At 47.3% G+C, this 13308-nt stretch overlaps 1 protein-coding gene across 2 annotated transcripts in view; it reads left to right on the forward strand.

The window, feature by feature from the left end:
- Positions 1-13308, forward strand: part of GPC3 (glypican 3) — a 155329-nt gene that overhangs the window by 67820 nt on the left and 74201 nt on the right. For both annotated transcript variants that reach the window (XM_042807526.1, XM_042807527.1), the window contains one exon: positions 4572-5266. In XM_042807526.1, the coding sequence (XP_042663460.1) occupies positions 4572-5266 (695 nt within the window). The remainder of the gene's footprint in view (positions 1-4571; positions 5267-13308) is intronic.

The following is a 13308-nucleotide window of genomic DNA, read 5'->3' on the forward strand; positions in this document are numbered from 1 at the left end:
GCTGGAGCAGGGGAGGAATGTGAGCGGTCCTTCCCCTGAGGAGGAAGGAGCAGCAGGACTGACCACAGTCCCCCATCGCCTGTACTGCAGGTAGGGAGAGGGTTGAGAAATCGGGAGCAAAGCTGAGCCTGGAAAGAAGGGAGAGGTGGCAGGGAAGGTATTTTTAAGACGTGGTAATGCTTCTCACTGTCCTACTCTGTTAAGTGTTGTTGTCGTTAGTGTTTGGATTAAACCGATGTTCTTTCTCTTCCCTTAAGGAGTCTGTCTTTTGCCTGGGACCATAATACGTGAGTCGTCCCTCCCTGTCCTTATCTCAATTCCTGAGCCTTTTGTTGTATTTTTCTCCTTCCCATTCCTGAGGGAGGAGGAGTGAGCGAGTGGCTGTGTGGTGCTCAGTTGCCCTCTGAGCTCAAACCAGAACACTGTCCATGCCGAGGTACAGCATGATGCTGCTCTGGGGTGTTAAATTGCTTCCAGGCTTTGTCACTGTTCTGACTGAAATGACTTCTGAGTACAATTTGTATATGTGTCCAGCCAGACTTGTGGATTAGGGCTCTTTAAATTTTAGTGCATGCAAAAGTGGAGTGTTGTTTGTTTGGGTTTTTTTCCTTCTTCCCCTACTAATCATGTAAGAAAATATTTTAAAAGCAGGTGAATAACCTTGTGGCATGGTCAAGTTCTGCTGTGTCAGTACAGCTACGATGATGGAGATTGTAAAATGTGAGCTTCGCTCTGCTGTGCGGTACCTTTGCCTGCTGGAAGTTGGGTATGATGCTCTGCTCTATCAGTGCTGTTAAGGTATTTATCTGCAAACTAGCTGCCTTAAACTGAGGCTTTTGAAAATATCCTTGAACTAATGAAAAAATAAAAGAAATGAAAGATTCAATTGTCCGTCAGCAATAGGAGTTTCAATAATGCCATGTTGTGAGCAGGGCGCATTTTACCATCAGCAAATCCCGTCTGTGGGATTTTATGGGGAATCAGAAGCTCGTGCTGCTTCTGTAGTACGGTGTCCCCTCCGTTTCCCCACAAGGCTCACTCGTGACAGCACAGCAGACTGACCTGCAAAGTTTTCTCTTCTTTGAAGTGCTCAGAATCTGGCCGTGGGTCACTTCTGCTGCTGGCAGCTGGGGCTTTAATATTCTTGCAGCCAGCCCTTTGCGAGGAATATTTCAGAGTAAACAACTACTATGGGAGTTAGGTTGTGAGAGACTTGGATGTGTTGGACTTTTTTTTTTTTTTACAAAGTTTTATTATTTCTTGCATCTATTAATAGGGCAGCAGGAGGCTCCATACGCTTTTATAGTCCCTGTTGCGCTCTCTAATGGATATATGCAAAAGCTCCAAGGCACATAAAATAGACACTCTTAGCCAGTTATTATGATAAAAATTATGTGCATGTCATGACCTTTAAAGCAGTGGGACTGTGTGTGCATGCTCTTCTGATACGCCACTGTTCTCGATTCCTTTCTGAAGCATTTCTCGCCATAGGAGGTTTGCATAGGAGCTTGGAATATTTTTCTAATCAGCAGAGAGTCCCTTGGCTCTGATAACTTGCAAAGCACAGAGGAGCGAGAAAAGTGAAGAGGGATGACTTTTTCTAAGGGAACTAACAGAGAAGAGGTTAAAGGCGAATGGTGAAGCACAGCATGAAAATCCTGGCACCGTCTGCAGTACTGTCAAAAAAACACTGGTCCAAAAAGTTCTTTGTGCTCTTTGAGGCAAAAGCTATTCTGGTGCTCTTGAGGATAAAGAAGGAAAAAAGTTTTATAATCCATCTGCCCTATTTAAAGAGACTTTTTTTGTTTTAAAACTTTTAATAACAGTGCAACCAGAATTTGTTTGCGTAGCCTGCATGTTTACCTTGCTCTGTGTCAGACATGCTGTTGTGCCTGGAGAGCTTTGTGGTACTCTGGGTGTGAGCAGCGAGATGCCTGCTGTCATGGTGAGGGAGGCATGGAGAGAGGGGCTCTGCGTCCTTGCACCACTGCATCCCTCAATCTGTGGTGTTAAGGAAGGATTGCTGTCGTCTGGGAATGCAGGTGGTTGCTCTGCGCTTTCTGGGGGCAGTCCTGGTGCGGGTGTTGGGAGCTGTGGACAGTCATAGAATCACAGACTGGTTTGGGTTGGAAGACACCTTAAATCCCCTCCAGTGGCACCCCCTGCCCTGGGCAGGGCCCCCTTCCCCCAGCCCAGGGGGCTCCCAGCCCCGTCCAACCTGGCCTTGAACCCTTCCAGGGAGGGGGCAGCCACAGCTGCTCTGGGCACCCTGGGCCAGCGCCTCACCCCCTGCACAGGGAGGGATTTCTGCCTTCTATCCAACCTAAATCTGCCCTCTGGCAGTTTAAACCTGTCACCCCTCATCCCATCCCCACCCCCTGACCCAGAGTCCCCCCCCACCTCTCCTGCCCCACCTTTAAGCCCTGGGAGGCCGCTCGAAGGGCTCCCCGGAGCCTTCTCTTCTCCAGGCTGAACCCCCCCAACTCTCTCAGCCCGGCCCCCCAGGGGAGCTGCTCCAGCCCCCCCAGCATCTCCGTGGCCTCCTCTGGCCCCGCTCGAGCAGCTCCGGGTCCTTCTGCTGTTGGGGGCCCCCGAGCTGGCCCCAGCACTGCAGGCCCTTGCCCTTGGCCTTGTTGAACCCCATGAGGTTTGCCCGGGCCCCCCTCTCCAGCCTGCCCAGGTCCCTCTGGGTGCCATCCCTGCCCTCCCGCCTGTCCCCCACCACACAGCTCGGGGGCGTGGGTGAACTTGCTGGGGGTGCATCGATCCCACTGTCCATGGCACCAACAAAGATATTAAACAGCGCCAGGCCCAACACTGTTCCCAGAGAAATGCCAGTCGTCACCACTCTCCACTTGGACATCAAACCGTTGACCACAGCTCTTTGAGTGCGACCATCCAGCCAATTTCTTATCCACCAAGTGGTCCAGTTGTCAAATCCATGTCTCCCCAATTTATAGACAAGGATGTTGTGTGGGACAGTGTCAGATGCTTTGCACAAGTGCTTCAGGACCAGGTGGGGTGGAGACACTGCAAAAGTATTTTGGTAATTTTTGCTTTGATTGCTGCTTACACCATAGCTTTCTGCACGCTGGTGTGCTGGGTGGCAAACGGCATGGGGTCCCTGTCCTGCCAGGTGTGCCTGCACAGGTTGCAGCTGGAAAGAAAGACCTGGAAGTTCTGGAGATGTGATGGTCTCAAAAACTCTTGAGTAACACGAGAGGTTATGCCGGGCGAGCAGCAAGGCCTGACATTACTTGTGATAGCGTTGATACTGAACCCCTGTGGAGATGTGTCAGGCCACGCTCAGCTGCATCCCAGGCTTAACAAATGGGAAAAATAACACTTATGGTTTTAAAAATTAAATGTTCCCTTTAATTATTGAACATGAGTAATTTTCATGCAAATTGAGCCTGGATGTGTGTTTCCAGAGTGACACAGTTGAGAGCAGTTTCATCGTTGGGTGTCAGTGACCTGTGAACTGAGCTGTTCAGTATTTTTAGCATTATATGAATAGTACCCTGGAGGGTGGGACGCAGGCTGGTAGGGAGAGTTGGCTGAAGAAAAACACTTTAGTTTGCGCTGGCGGCCTCCCCTTCTAATGCTTTAATTTGCAAACTGGGGTGTGTGTAGGTAAGTTGTCTTTACTTAGCTGGGTATGGATATTTGGGAAGCTTCCTGGTGAGGAGGGCTGTAATTAAGGGGCTAACTGTGCAGTGTGTGTGCTGCTGAAAGCTCTCCTGCTTGCGGCGTGGAGGAGGTGTGGGCAGAAAGTCCTCAAGGCTCTGAAAATGGAGAGGGGTAAATGCACCCTGGCTTCTCCTAGCAAACTGATGGTCTCCCTGTAAAACTTGAGCATCACCAGGCACTTTGGCACAACCGGGTGTATGTGAGAGTGGACCTGGCTGGGCACCCAACTGTGGTGCCGACTCTTGGCATTGCTTTGGACCGCGGAGCAGCTCACGTCCAGGGCAGATAAAACCCTGGATCTGCAGCTGAAGTGAGCCTGGTCCATGCAGCAAAGCTACAGCACTGCAGGAGCTTTTCAGATGGCTTTGAGGACACTTAGTGCAGGGTGGGTGCTGGGGATCAAGTCCGAATATCCTCTGTGATTAAGCTCCTATAAATATTTTCCTTTTCATAATGGAATATCAGCACTTACTGTTTCCCGATTCTAAACACTGTATGGTTTGTCAAACATTTATCTGTCTTAAATTAAGTCTTGAGATAGAATTCCTGTTAATTTCAAATCAATATGAAAGGGGGAGAGAAAGAAATTGCAGTCTAGCCCTTTTCTTGAATCAATATTTTCTTTAAAAGCTGAAATGTTAACTAGATCATAGTGTTTTGCCACTTTGAAATGTAGCTTGTGTTTAAAGAATGTATGCATTTCCTCTGAAAATTGCTGATGCTGCTAAGTTCTGCAGCAGGCATGGCTGCCAGCGGGCGTTTGACCCAAAGCGGGCAGGGTGGACCAGCCTTTGCAGCAATAATGTGGAATAACATTATCCTCCCTGTTTCCGAGCTCATCGTCTCTTAATAACTTTTTTTTTTTTCGTTCTGTTTTGCAGAAGCCTTTGAAATTGTAGTACGACATGCAAGAAACTTCACCAACAGCATGTTTAGGACCCATTACCAGAGCATGGGGCCCAGAGCTCTTAAGTTTGTTGGAGAACTTTTTACTGACGTCTCGCTGTACATACTGGGCTCTGACATCAGTGTTAATGACATGATAAATGAATTTTTTGACAGTTTATTCCCTTTGGTTTACTCTCACTTGATTAATCCCGGCTTCCCCGATCCCTCTGTGGAAATGACTGAATGCCTGCGGGCAGCCAGGAGGGACCTCAAAGTCTTTGGTAACTACCCGAAGATGATGATGACGCAGGTATCCAAGTCCCTGCAGGCCACGCGAGTTTTTCTGCAGGCACTCAACCTGGGGATCGAAGTGATAAACACTACTGACCACCTAAAATTTAGCAAGGACTGTGGGCGAGCGCTGCTCAAGATGTGGTACTGCTCACACTGCCAGGGGCTCCTCCTGGCCAAGCCCTGTGCTGGCTACTGCGGCGTGGTGATGCAAGGATGCTTGGCCGGTGTCGTAGAGATTGATAACCACTGGCGAGAGTACATTGGGTCCCTGGAGGGGCTGACCAAAGGCATGCATGGCATCTATGACATGGAGCACGTCCTCCTGAACCTCTTCTCCTTGGTGCGGGATGCCATCGTCTACGTGCAGAAGAATGAAGGAAAGCTCTTGACAACCGTGAGTACTTTTCTGCAGTTCTCTCAGCTCGCTGCCATGGCTCTACGAGCTCTACATGTTGAAACCAACCTCCCTCTTTCCTCCAGCCAACAAATGCCAAATATTCCAATTACCAGCGCCTCTCTGCTTCCCCCCTGCCAATTCGCTGATTTTTCTAAAAACTTTTGGTAGCATTTGAAACTGGTGTTTGTGAGGCCTGGACTTCAGTTAAAGTCTCTGCCTCTTTTTAGATTGGTCAGAGCAGAAGTGTCTGGAGTCATCCCGGCATCAGCCTTGTAGCTGAGGTGTGAGATCGGAGCTGAGATGTCCCAGCATCTTCAGTCCTTCCTGGGCACTGTACTTGCCTTGGACAGCTCTGAAAGGCCAGTCCTGCTCTCCAGGTGTCCCCAGACTCCTTTAGCATCACTAAAATATACCTCCAAATAGCTTCTAAGCAGAGACACATACTGTGGCGTCCCCTGCTTCCTGATTTACTAAAGGAGATCTGGTTTTCCCCCTTGGTAACTCATTCCAGTTTTGGGCTGCATTTAATCCCAGGGTTGAGATTATTTCTTATTTATTAGGAGTGACCTGACTCTAAAAACACACTGTGGGAATTTCTGAGCCTCCTGAGAAACTGAGGCTTTCTTGTTCAGAAAATCCCACTGCTCTGTTTGAACGCCGAGGACAAATGGACTGTGGTAATACAATGCTAGTTTTGCAGAGGAGATTTTTCTTGAGATGTAATTGAGCTGCTCCGTGCAGGTAGGGCAGAGTTGGGGATGGGGGCAAAGGTGTGGGAATGTTGTTATAGTTTGCTTAAAGCAAATGATGATTAAAATCTGCCACCGTTTCCCTGTTAACTGCTTGTTCCTGTCATTACTTGACTCCTGTTTACAAAAGAACTGTGTTTATGTAGGTCACTGTAGTACTTGCACTGTAAGTAACTCCTATCTTTTTTTGGGACCGTGGAAATGTATCAGTTTATGGATTTTTGAGCTATGTGGCATTCAGCCAGCAGCACTCTTCTGTGCCGTTTCATGTGCCATCTTTGCTCAGTGATTGCCCGAGACATGCCACCACACATATGCAGGCTGTGAAATAACGTGGTGGCACTCGGGTGGTTTCACACCTCCTGGGTGGTTTGGCACACATAGTGCAAGCTCTCTTTGTTGCTTAGAAGGGATTTAGGGACCAAATCTCCAGGAAGTTGGATTACTTCTGCGTCGTGCTGACCAGGAGGAGGCTGTGGCTGAGGGCTGGGTTTTGGTGTTGGTCATGGGGGGCAGATGGATGCGGGCAGGACTTGTGGGCAGCGTGTTAGGCTCTGGGGTACAGTGGCTTCCTGCATGTCTTAGCCCCTTTCTGCAGAAAATCCCTGTTTTACAGCAGCCTGCCAAGTGGTCCTGGTATCCCCAGGACCGCAGGGAGGTTCTGGCTGACGGTGTCCAGGGGCAGCAGCTGTTCTGGGCTCGACTTCTGCTGCCATGGAGCCAGGGCAGGTTCTTCTGCCATCGGTCAGAACCTGTCAGCCCTCTCTGGAACAACAAAGGAGCAGAGATGTGACTGTAGGTTTAGCTGGAGGTCAGGTGAGATGGAGAATTCACATTACAGGTGATAATGATGTATACAAGAGAGAAAACTCAGCTCAACTCTAAGCCCAAGGCACTAAGAAACAAAACTTACTTCTAGATGTAGCGTGAGCCTATTTGATCTTGAAAGATCAGTTGACGTTTTCAACTGTGAGCAAAAGCATCCAACATGTTTTGCATCAGCAAACCTGCCATGCTTGTAGCTACTAAGGCAGAACAGAAGCATTGCCTTACAGGCTGTATGCCAGGTTTTGCAAGCACACGCAACATGTGCATTGCTGTATGATCCTGAAACGGTAAGTATTTGTTCTCCCATACCCTTCTTTTATTGGCACAACAGTAAAAATATACTTTTTCCTGATGATGTCCATACAGTGAAGGAACGTGACTGTCAGTTATACGATTGAATATTGAGACCTTGATCTGTCTACAGAGAATGTGTTTGTGGGAGAACAAGTAGATGGAATGTCACTGAAGTCAACACAAGCCATGGCAGTAGAGCCATATCTGCCCATCCTCTGCCAAGTCAGAACATAAACTGACTTTCTTTAAAATAAAAAAAAAAATCACTAAACATTGCAAAACCATTCAGTTCTTTTGTACTTGATAGAGCTGTTTGAATTTATTAGTGTCATGTATAGTTAGGTACTTATTTAAACATAACTCCTCTTGATTGTTTAATACTTGAGTGATTCTTTTATTTGCTCTAGAGACATTTTTGAGTTAAGGGAGTGCAGGGGGGAAAAAAGTCCAAGCCAAGCAAGCCAACTATCTGGCAATTGTCACTGAAAGAGAATAGCCACTGGGTTTTTAAAGTTTATTTTTAAAGCACCGATGTTGCTCAACTAAGGCTCTTATGTCAAACCTGAGCCCAGAGCAACTTTTTTCATGAAAGAAGGTATGCGCTGTTCAGTAGAGGAATAAGGCAGTAATGGAAGTGCTGACAGTTTTAATCGCAACATTGCAGATGGCCTGACTCTGATAGCTGGTCTGTGTCTGGGGTAAATATCTCTGCCTGTAAATGATAGAATACAATTATTTTTTTTTAAGCTGTGTTGGAATGAAAGTTTCTCTGTTAAGCTTATCGGCGTATATTGAGTTTCAAAGAATACACCTGGAAGCAAACAGTTGTATTTACTGTTATCCTGTAAATATGATTGGTTTTAGACACCATTGTCATATCAAAGTATAAAATGCCATGGGAGTTGTGCTTGAAAATGTGGGGCTTTGCTCTCACATTGGCTTCTCATATGGACCTCTTTTATTACTGACCTTGGCCACTGCTGCTTCTGTAGGCAAAGTTCAATTCACCTGTATGTTATTAAGGATAATGACAGGTTATTTAACTGTCATTAAAATCCCCTGGAATTGTGGAAAACTTATCTTCCGTGCCTGCAGTGATTACAGCCTGAGTAACACTACTGCCCTTGCCTGTCCTTTGGGCTTCTTTGGTTTTTCACAGCACTGGTGGAACTTCTGTGGCAGTAGTTTTTCCTCCTGGTATTTCAGGTCCTCGGGTGCGTGATGTGACCGAGCATCCTTCCCCCATGTGGCTGCTCCTCTGTCCCCCTTGCCACCCACCCCTAGGCTGGGTGCAGGCATTTGCACAGGGACCTGGGCCCCTTCTATAGCTTGCAGCAGACCTGGCTACAAAGGGCATGTGAACTTGAGCTCCAGAGGTGTTGCAGAGCCTCCAGGGAGGTTTCTGAGGGGCTGTGCAGCCTCCAGGACAAAGAGTCATACTGGTGTTAATCTGCTTTTGGAAACTCTGCCACTCCAGGCATGCATTTAAATGTAAGCCTACACCCTGATGTTGCTCCTGGTACTTAAACAGCAATGCAGAAGAGTGAATTCAGTAATATGGCAGTAGACAGTTCCCATCCCAGGCCTTGCTTCAATAGCTAATTTGTCAGTGAGGGTGTGCGTTAGGGCTTTATTATTTCTACAATGTCTGTTTAAAAATGTAACCCCTGAAATATGCTATTAAAATGCTTTGTCAGGCAGGCTGTGTGTCAGGGCAGATTGGGAAAAAAATTCTTTCTAGGACCACGTCTTATTAATTTTCCTATCTGCTACTTTTCCTCTGGTTGAAAATTTGCCTGGTACATCCACCTCTTGCAGATATTTTAATCATGAGTGTGTAGGGAAGAGTGATTTTAGTCAGTCTGTTCGTGCTTTCTACCACAAACAAAGACAATAGGAGGGATGCAGTACAAATAAACTTCATAAAATATTCAACCCCAGCAGCTCTTGAAGTTAATGCTTTCTCTGCTGTTGGAAGTAGAAGAGAAGACAGTAAGTCTGGGTGTCTTACACAGCTAATAGTTGATCTCCTCTGGGGTTCCCTACCTTAAACCAGCACTGTACATTTATTTGAAAGGTTGCAGAGTTGAGGTGTGAAGGGTGCTGATTTGACAGAGATATTAATTTATCAATGTAAGTATTTTTTTTCTTTATGTTTTTTTTTTTTTCCCCATCCTGTAACTCATCAGGATTTTGAACCCATCCCAACAGAGTGGGAGACAACAGGCAACTCAACATAGTGAGACATGAACCTTTTTGGGTGGGTGGCTTGGGGTGAGGCTGTAGCCGTGTCTTGCGTGTGAGGAGGAGGATGCGTTGCAGCGTGAGTCGTCAGGGTGAGGGATGTGGGTTTTGGCTGCGGTAGCTGCTTTGTCCTGCACGCCTGGCAGGGCACCGGTCCCCTCCCGGCCCTTCGGGTGGGGGTGGCAGGGCTTCTCCTGCCCCTTGCCTGTCATGTGGTGCCTCTTCGTCTGGACATGGATCCCCACATCGCACAGCGGGACGCTCCATTCAGCGTTTTAGTGTAATTAAGGTTGGGCACAGGAGATACAGTGGAGCTGATGTGTCTGTAACATGACCGAGTCTGGGAATGAGAGCAGGTTGCAAAGGAATACAAGATGAGTCTTACAAGTCTTGTAGAAAAGTACATTATTAAAAACACCAGCAACCCACCACCAAAAAGCCATATGGTGAAACTTCAGTTAGTCCAGGCTTGTCAGGCAGATGTGGCCCAGCCTGGGCGCCTGCATCTCTAGGGAGAAATGCAGATTCTCCAGAGAGATGCTGCTCAGCCCCTGCGGTCCCTTTGCAGTTGGTGGAAATGTGCAGCTTTAGAAAGGAAAGAGCAGGGAGCTCAGAAGTGATGGCTGAATCCTGTTAAATTTTAAAATGAAGGTAGCCAAGACCCTTGTTGAACTGATTGCACCCATCCGTGCTGAGGAGGGGAGCAGGTTAGAGGAAGGGTACCAGCACCAGTATGGAAACGGGGGGCAGTTCTCAGTGTGCTTGCACTGTGAACACATCCCTGCTGTTTTACCTCCCTGCAAACACCTTTAAAAGACTGCTCGGGACTGGGTTATATAGCCATGCTGCAGAGGTGCTGAGGAGGAGAAGCCACAGCACAGGCTGGGTTTGGTTTTATCCCAAAGCGGGAGCGCTCACCCCAGCCAGCACAGGCAGAGTGCTGGGTGTGAACTCAGCCCTGACACTGACCATTGGAAGCTGCTGGGGGAGCCCTAGGGAGGAACAGTCGGGAAAACTGGACCCTCGTTTGCCCTTGAGTTTTTGGGGAATCCTAGTAGGGAGACCATGAGCATGCTGAAGAAATAACCAGCTACTTGGATTGTAGCACCACAGAGAGAAGCGTTGCTCGGTTGCAAATTGGTGTAGAAATTTGCAGAACCAGCAGATGCACAGGCATGAAAATCAAGAATAAGTAAAGGGACTTTTGGCACCCAGGGATGAAAATGTCACCTGTCGCCATGCACAGTGATTCAGTGCATTTGTCGGCACGGCAATGCTGGTGCAGTTTTCCCTGGGTGCTGCTTGGGAGCTGCTTTTGGAGCTGGCTTACCTGGCGACTTTGCTGGAAGCTGCTTTGCTCGGTGGGTTGCAGCGGCAGGGAGTACTGGTGAGTTTTCCTATCTGCTAATGGATTTCTCTCTGTGCTAGAGCTGGCAAGAGACTTGTGAGAAAAGCTTTGAAATTACAGCGCTGTTTGAGAAGTCGTTCCCTTTGAGACACTGGGATTGGTTTCTTTGTACTTTTAATGCGGGTTGCTTTCTGTTGGCATCGCTCGTGGGCTAGTCGGCTGGATGTACAGCCTCTGTATTTTCAGTTTATCGGCAAAGTTTAATCCTCAGGCTGTTCTCTAATGCTTGCTGGTAGCTAGCTCCTTTCTCACTTAAAGATGGAAATACAGGTGAGCTTTTGGTTTTCAGTAAGCTCAGACCCACTTTTAGCTGTCCCCAGGTGTGTTTGTCGTGTACTTCTGTTAACCATTTTGTGATAGGTGGTGTAACGTGCCTGATAAAACATGTTAAAGCAAGCATCTGTTCACGCTGCAGGATGAAAATAAACCTGATCACCGAGGACAGTATCAGCAATGTTCCTGTAAAAATACCTTGGGACTATTATGATTAGTTGGCTGAAGTGATTTTAGATATTAAAGATTTTCTGATAGTTGGAGAAGCATATGGCAGGGCGCTGAACTGTAAGGGGTTGATTTTGATCTAGAAATCCCCATGTTGTTGGCTTGGCTGGTGCTGAAAGAATAAGGTCAAAAATTATTCATGCCTGCTGTTTTGCAGCCCAGTATCAACAATTTTGATCCAGCAACTTTGGCATGCTGCTGCTGGTCTTAAATCGTGGGTTTAACATTCAAATGAGCAGTAGCAAATTCAGGGTCTGCATCTCATTTTTGGAAGGGATTTTGGCATGGATGCTCTTGACCATCACTTGCTCTCTATGGGAGTGAGGATCAGAGGCTATTCTCAGCCCAGTGAAAGTTTTACCTTTTGTCTGGCCTGGGGAGGGAGGCCAGGGGTGTCACAAATAATTCAAAGGCTTGAACAAGAACTTAATAACAAGAGCTTTGCCTCTAGAGGACACAGGTAGCACGCTTTCATGGTCTTTGGTCAGCCTTGACCATTTTCTGCTGGGGTCCATCATGGACAAAGGGGCATGCTGGTCTCCCCTCCTGCTTGCCCTGATGGCATGGTGAGGTTTTGGGTCAGTTTGTCACTGAGTTGGGTTTGGATAAAGTGGGGTGAGCACGCAGGGCTGCGCAGAGCTGCTAGGTGAGCAGCGGATGTGGCCAGTGGTACTCAAACCTGCCAACACAAAGCCAGAGGAGATGGCATTGAATATCAATACAGGTTTAATTGAAAATTACATTTGATTTTGCTTCTATTTGTAAACTTTTATATTGTCCTCTCCACTTTTGCTCTCTCTCTGTCTTTTAACTGGACGTGTTCAATCTTCTGACATGTGTCATTTCAATGGAACTTGCAATAGTTTGTTTTTTGTTTTGTGTTTTTTTTTTTTTTTTTTATTAATTAAAAGTAGAAGGTAGCTGCTAATAGTGCCCCCTCCTCCCTGCATGCAACGCACACACGGCAGCACAGGGAGCATCCTTTGACAGCGTTATTTTTAATGCTCTACCCAACTTGGCACTGAAGCTCACACAAATCTTTTCATGGACTTCAGTCAGAAGCAAATCACTCAGCTGGTGGCAACTTCATCCCCCCTACTCTGTGGCTTAAAAAGAGCTTTTTAAGGCTGCTGCATTTTATGGGCGGGAATATCCTACGGTGCCCACCGAGCCTGGCTTGATCTCACTGCAAGTCATGTGTTGGCTGCAGCATGAGCGAGGTGCACGCCAGTTGCACTTGGCGGGATGTCTGGCATCTTTTCTGATCTGAAGTCAGAACAAGCCTAAAGATCTCGTGCAGCTTAATTACTGGTTCTCTGTACCTGTTTGAACATACCATGCCTTGGCTTGTTCCTTGTTTTAGTGCAGGTGCTGATTTCTTATTGAGCAACTGCCTCTCAAGCATTTAAAAAGATAGTTGGTTTTGAGATGCCCTGACATTAGTACAAAGAACTAGCAGAGGCAGTGGTGCGGGATACGGTCTTAACAGTTGGAAACAAGGGTGTACAGCTCTGCAATATTATGCAGCTTTCTTCACTGCACAGAACATCTTTTTTTATTCTCATTACTATTCTTTTTCCTGGTTCTCATCACAGCTGTATTTGGCAGCTGGACATGGGATGCTTTGGGATGTAGGAGAGGGGAGAGCTGGTCATCACATCATCCAAATCAGACTGTGCTCATTGCACGAGGGGATGTATGGGGGTGTCTGTTCCTCCGGCATTGGGCTTTAGGCTTTGAAATTTCAAACTGTCTCATTTTGTAATAAATTGTAATGGTTGAGGACATAATGTGAGGTCTTGAAGTAGATTGGATTTAAGTGGAAAAAACCCTGAGTTTCAGGCTGAACAAAAGATCACAGCGTCAGAAAGTTCCCTCTGCATGTCTTGAGGCTTTGACCACTTCAGGAGCTGTGGGAGAGGTGCTGGCCGGGGGGGAGCTGCCTCTCTGAGCAGGGAGGGCTGGAGCACAGCCCAGTCGCTGTGGGTGTATTTGCTGCTGAGCTTTACAGCCAA

Source organism: Tyto alba, unplaced genomic scaffold (assembly GCF_018691265.1).
Source record: "Tyto alba isolate M040663 unplaced genomic scaffold, T.alba_DEE_v4.0 Super-Scaffold_5, whole genome shotgun sequence".
NCBI lineage: Eukaryota > Metazoa > Chordata > Aves > Strigiformes > Tytonidae > Tyto > Tyto alba.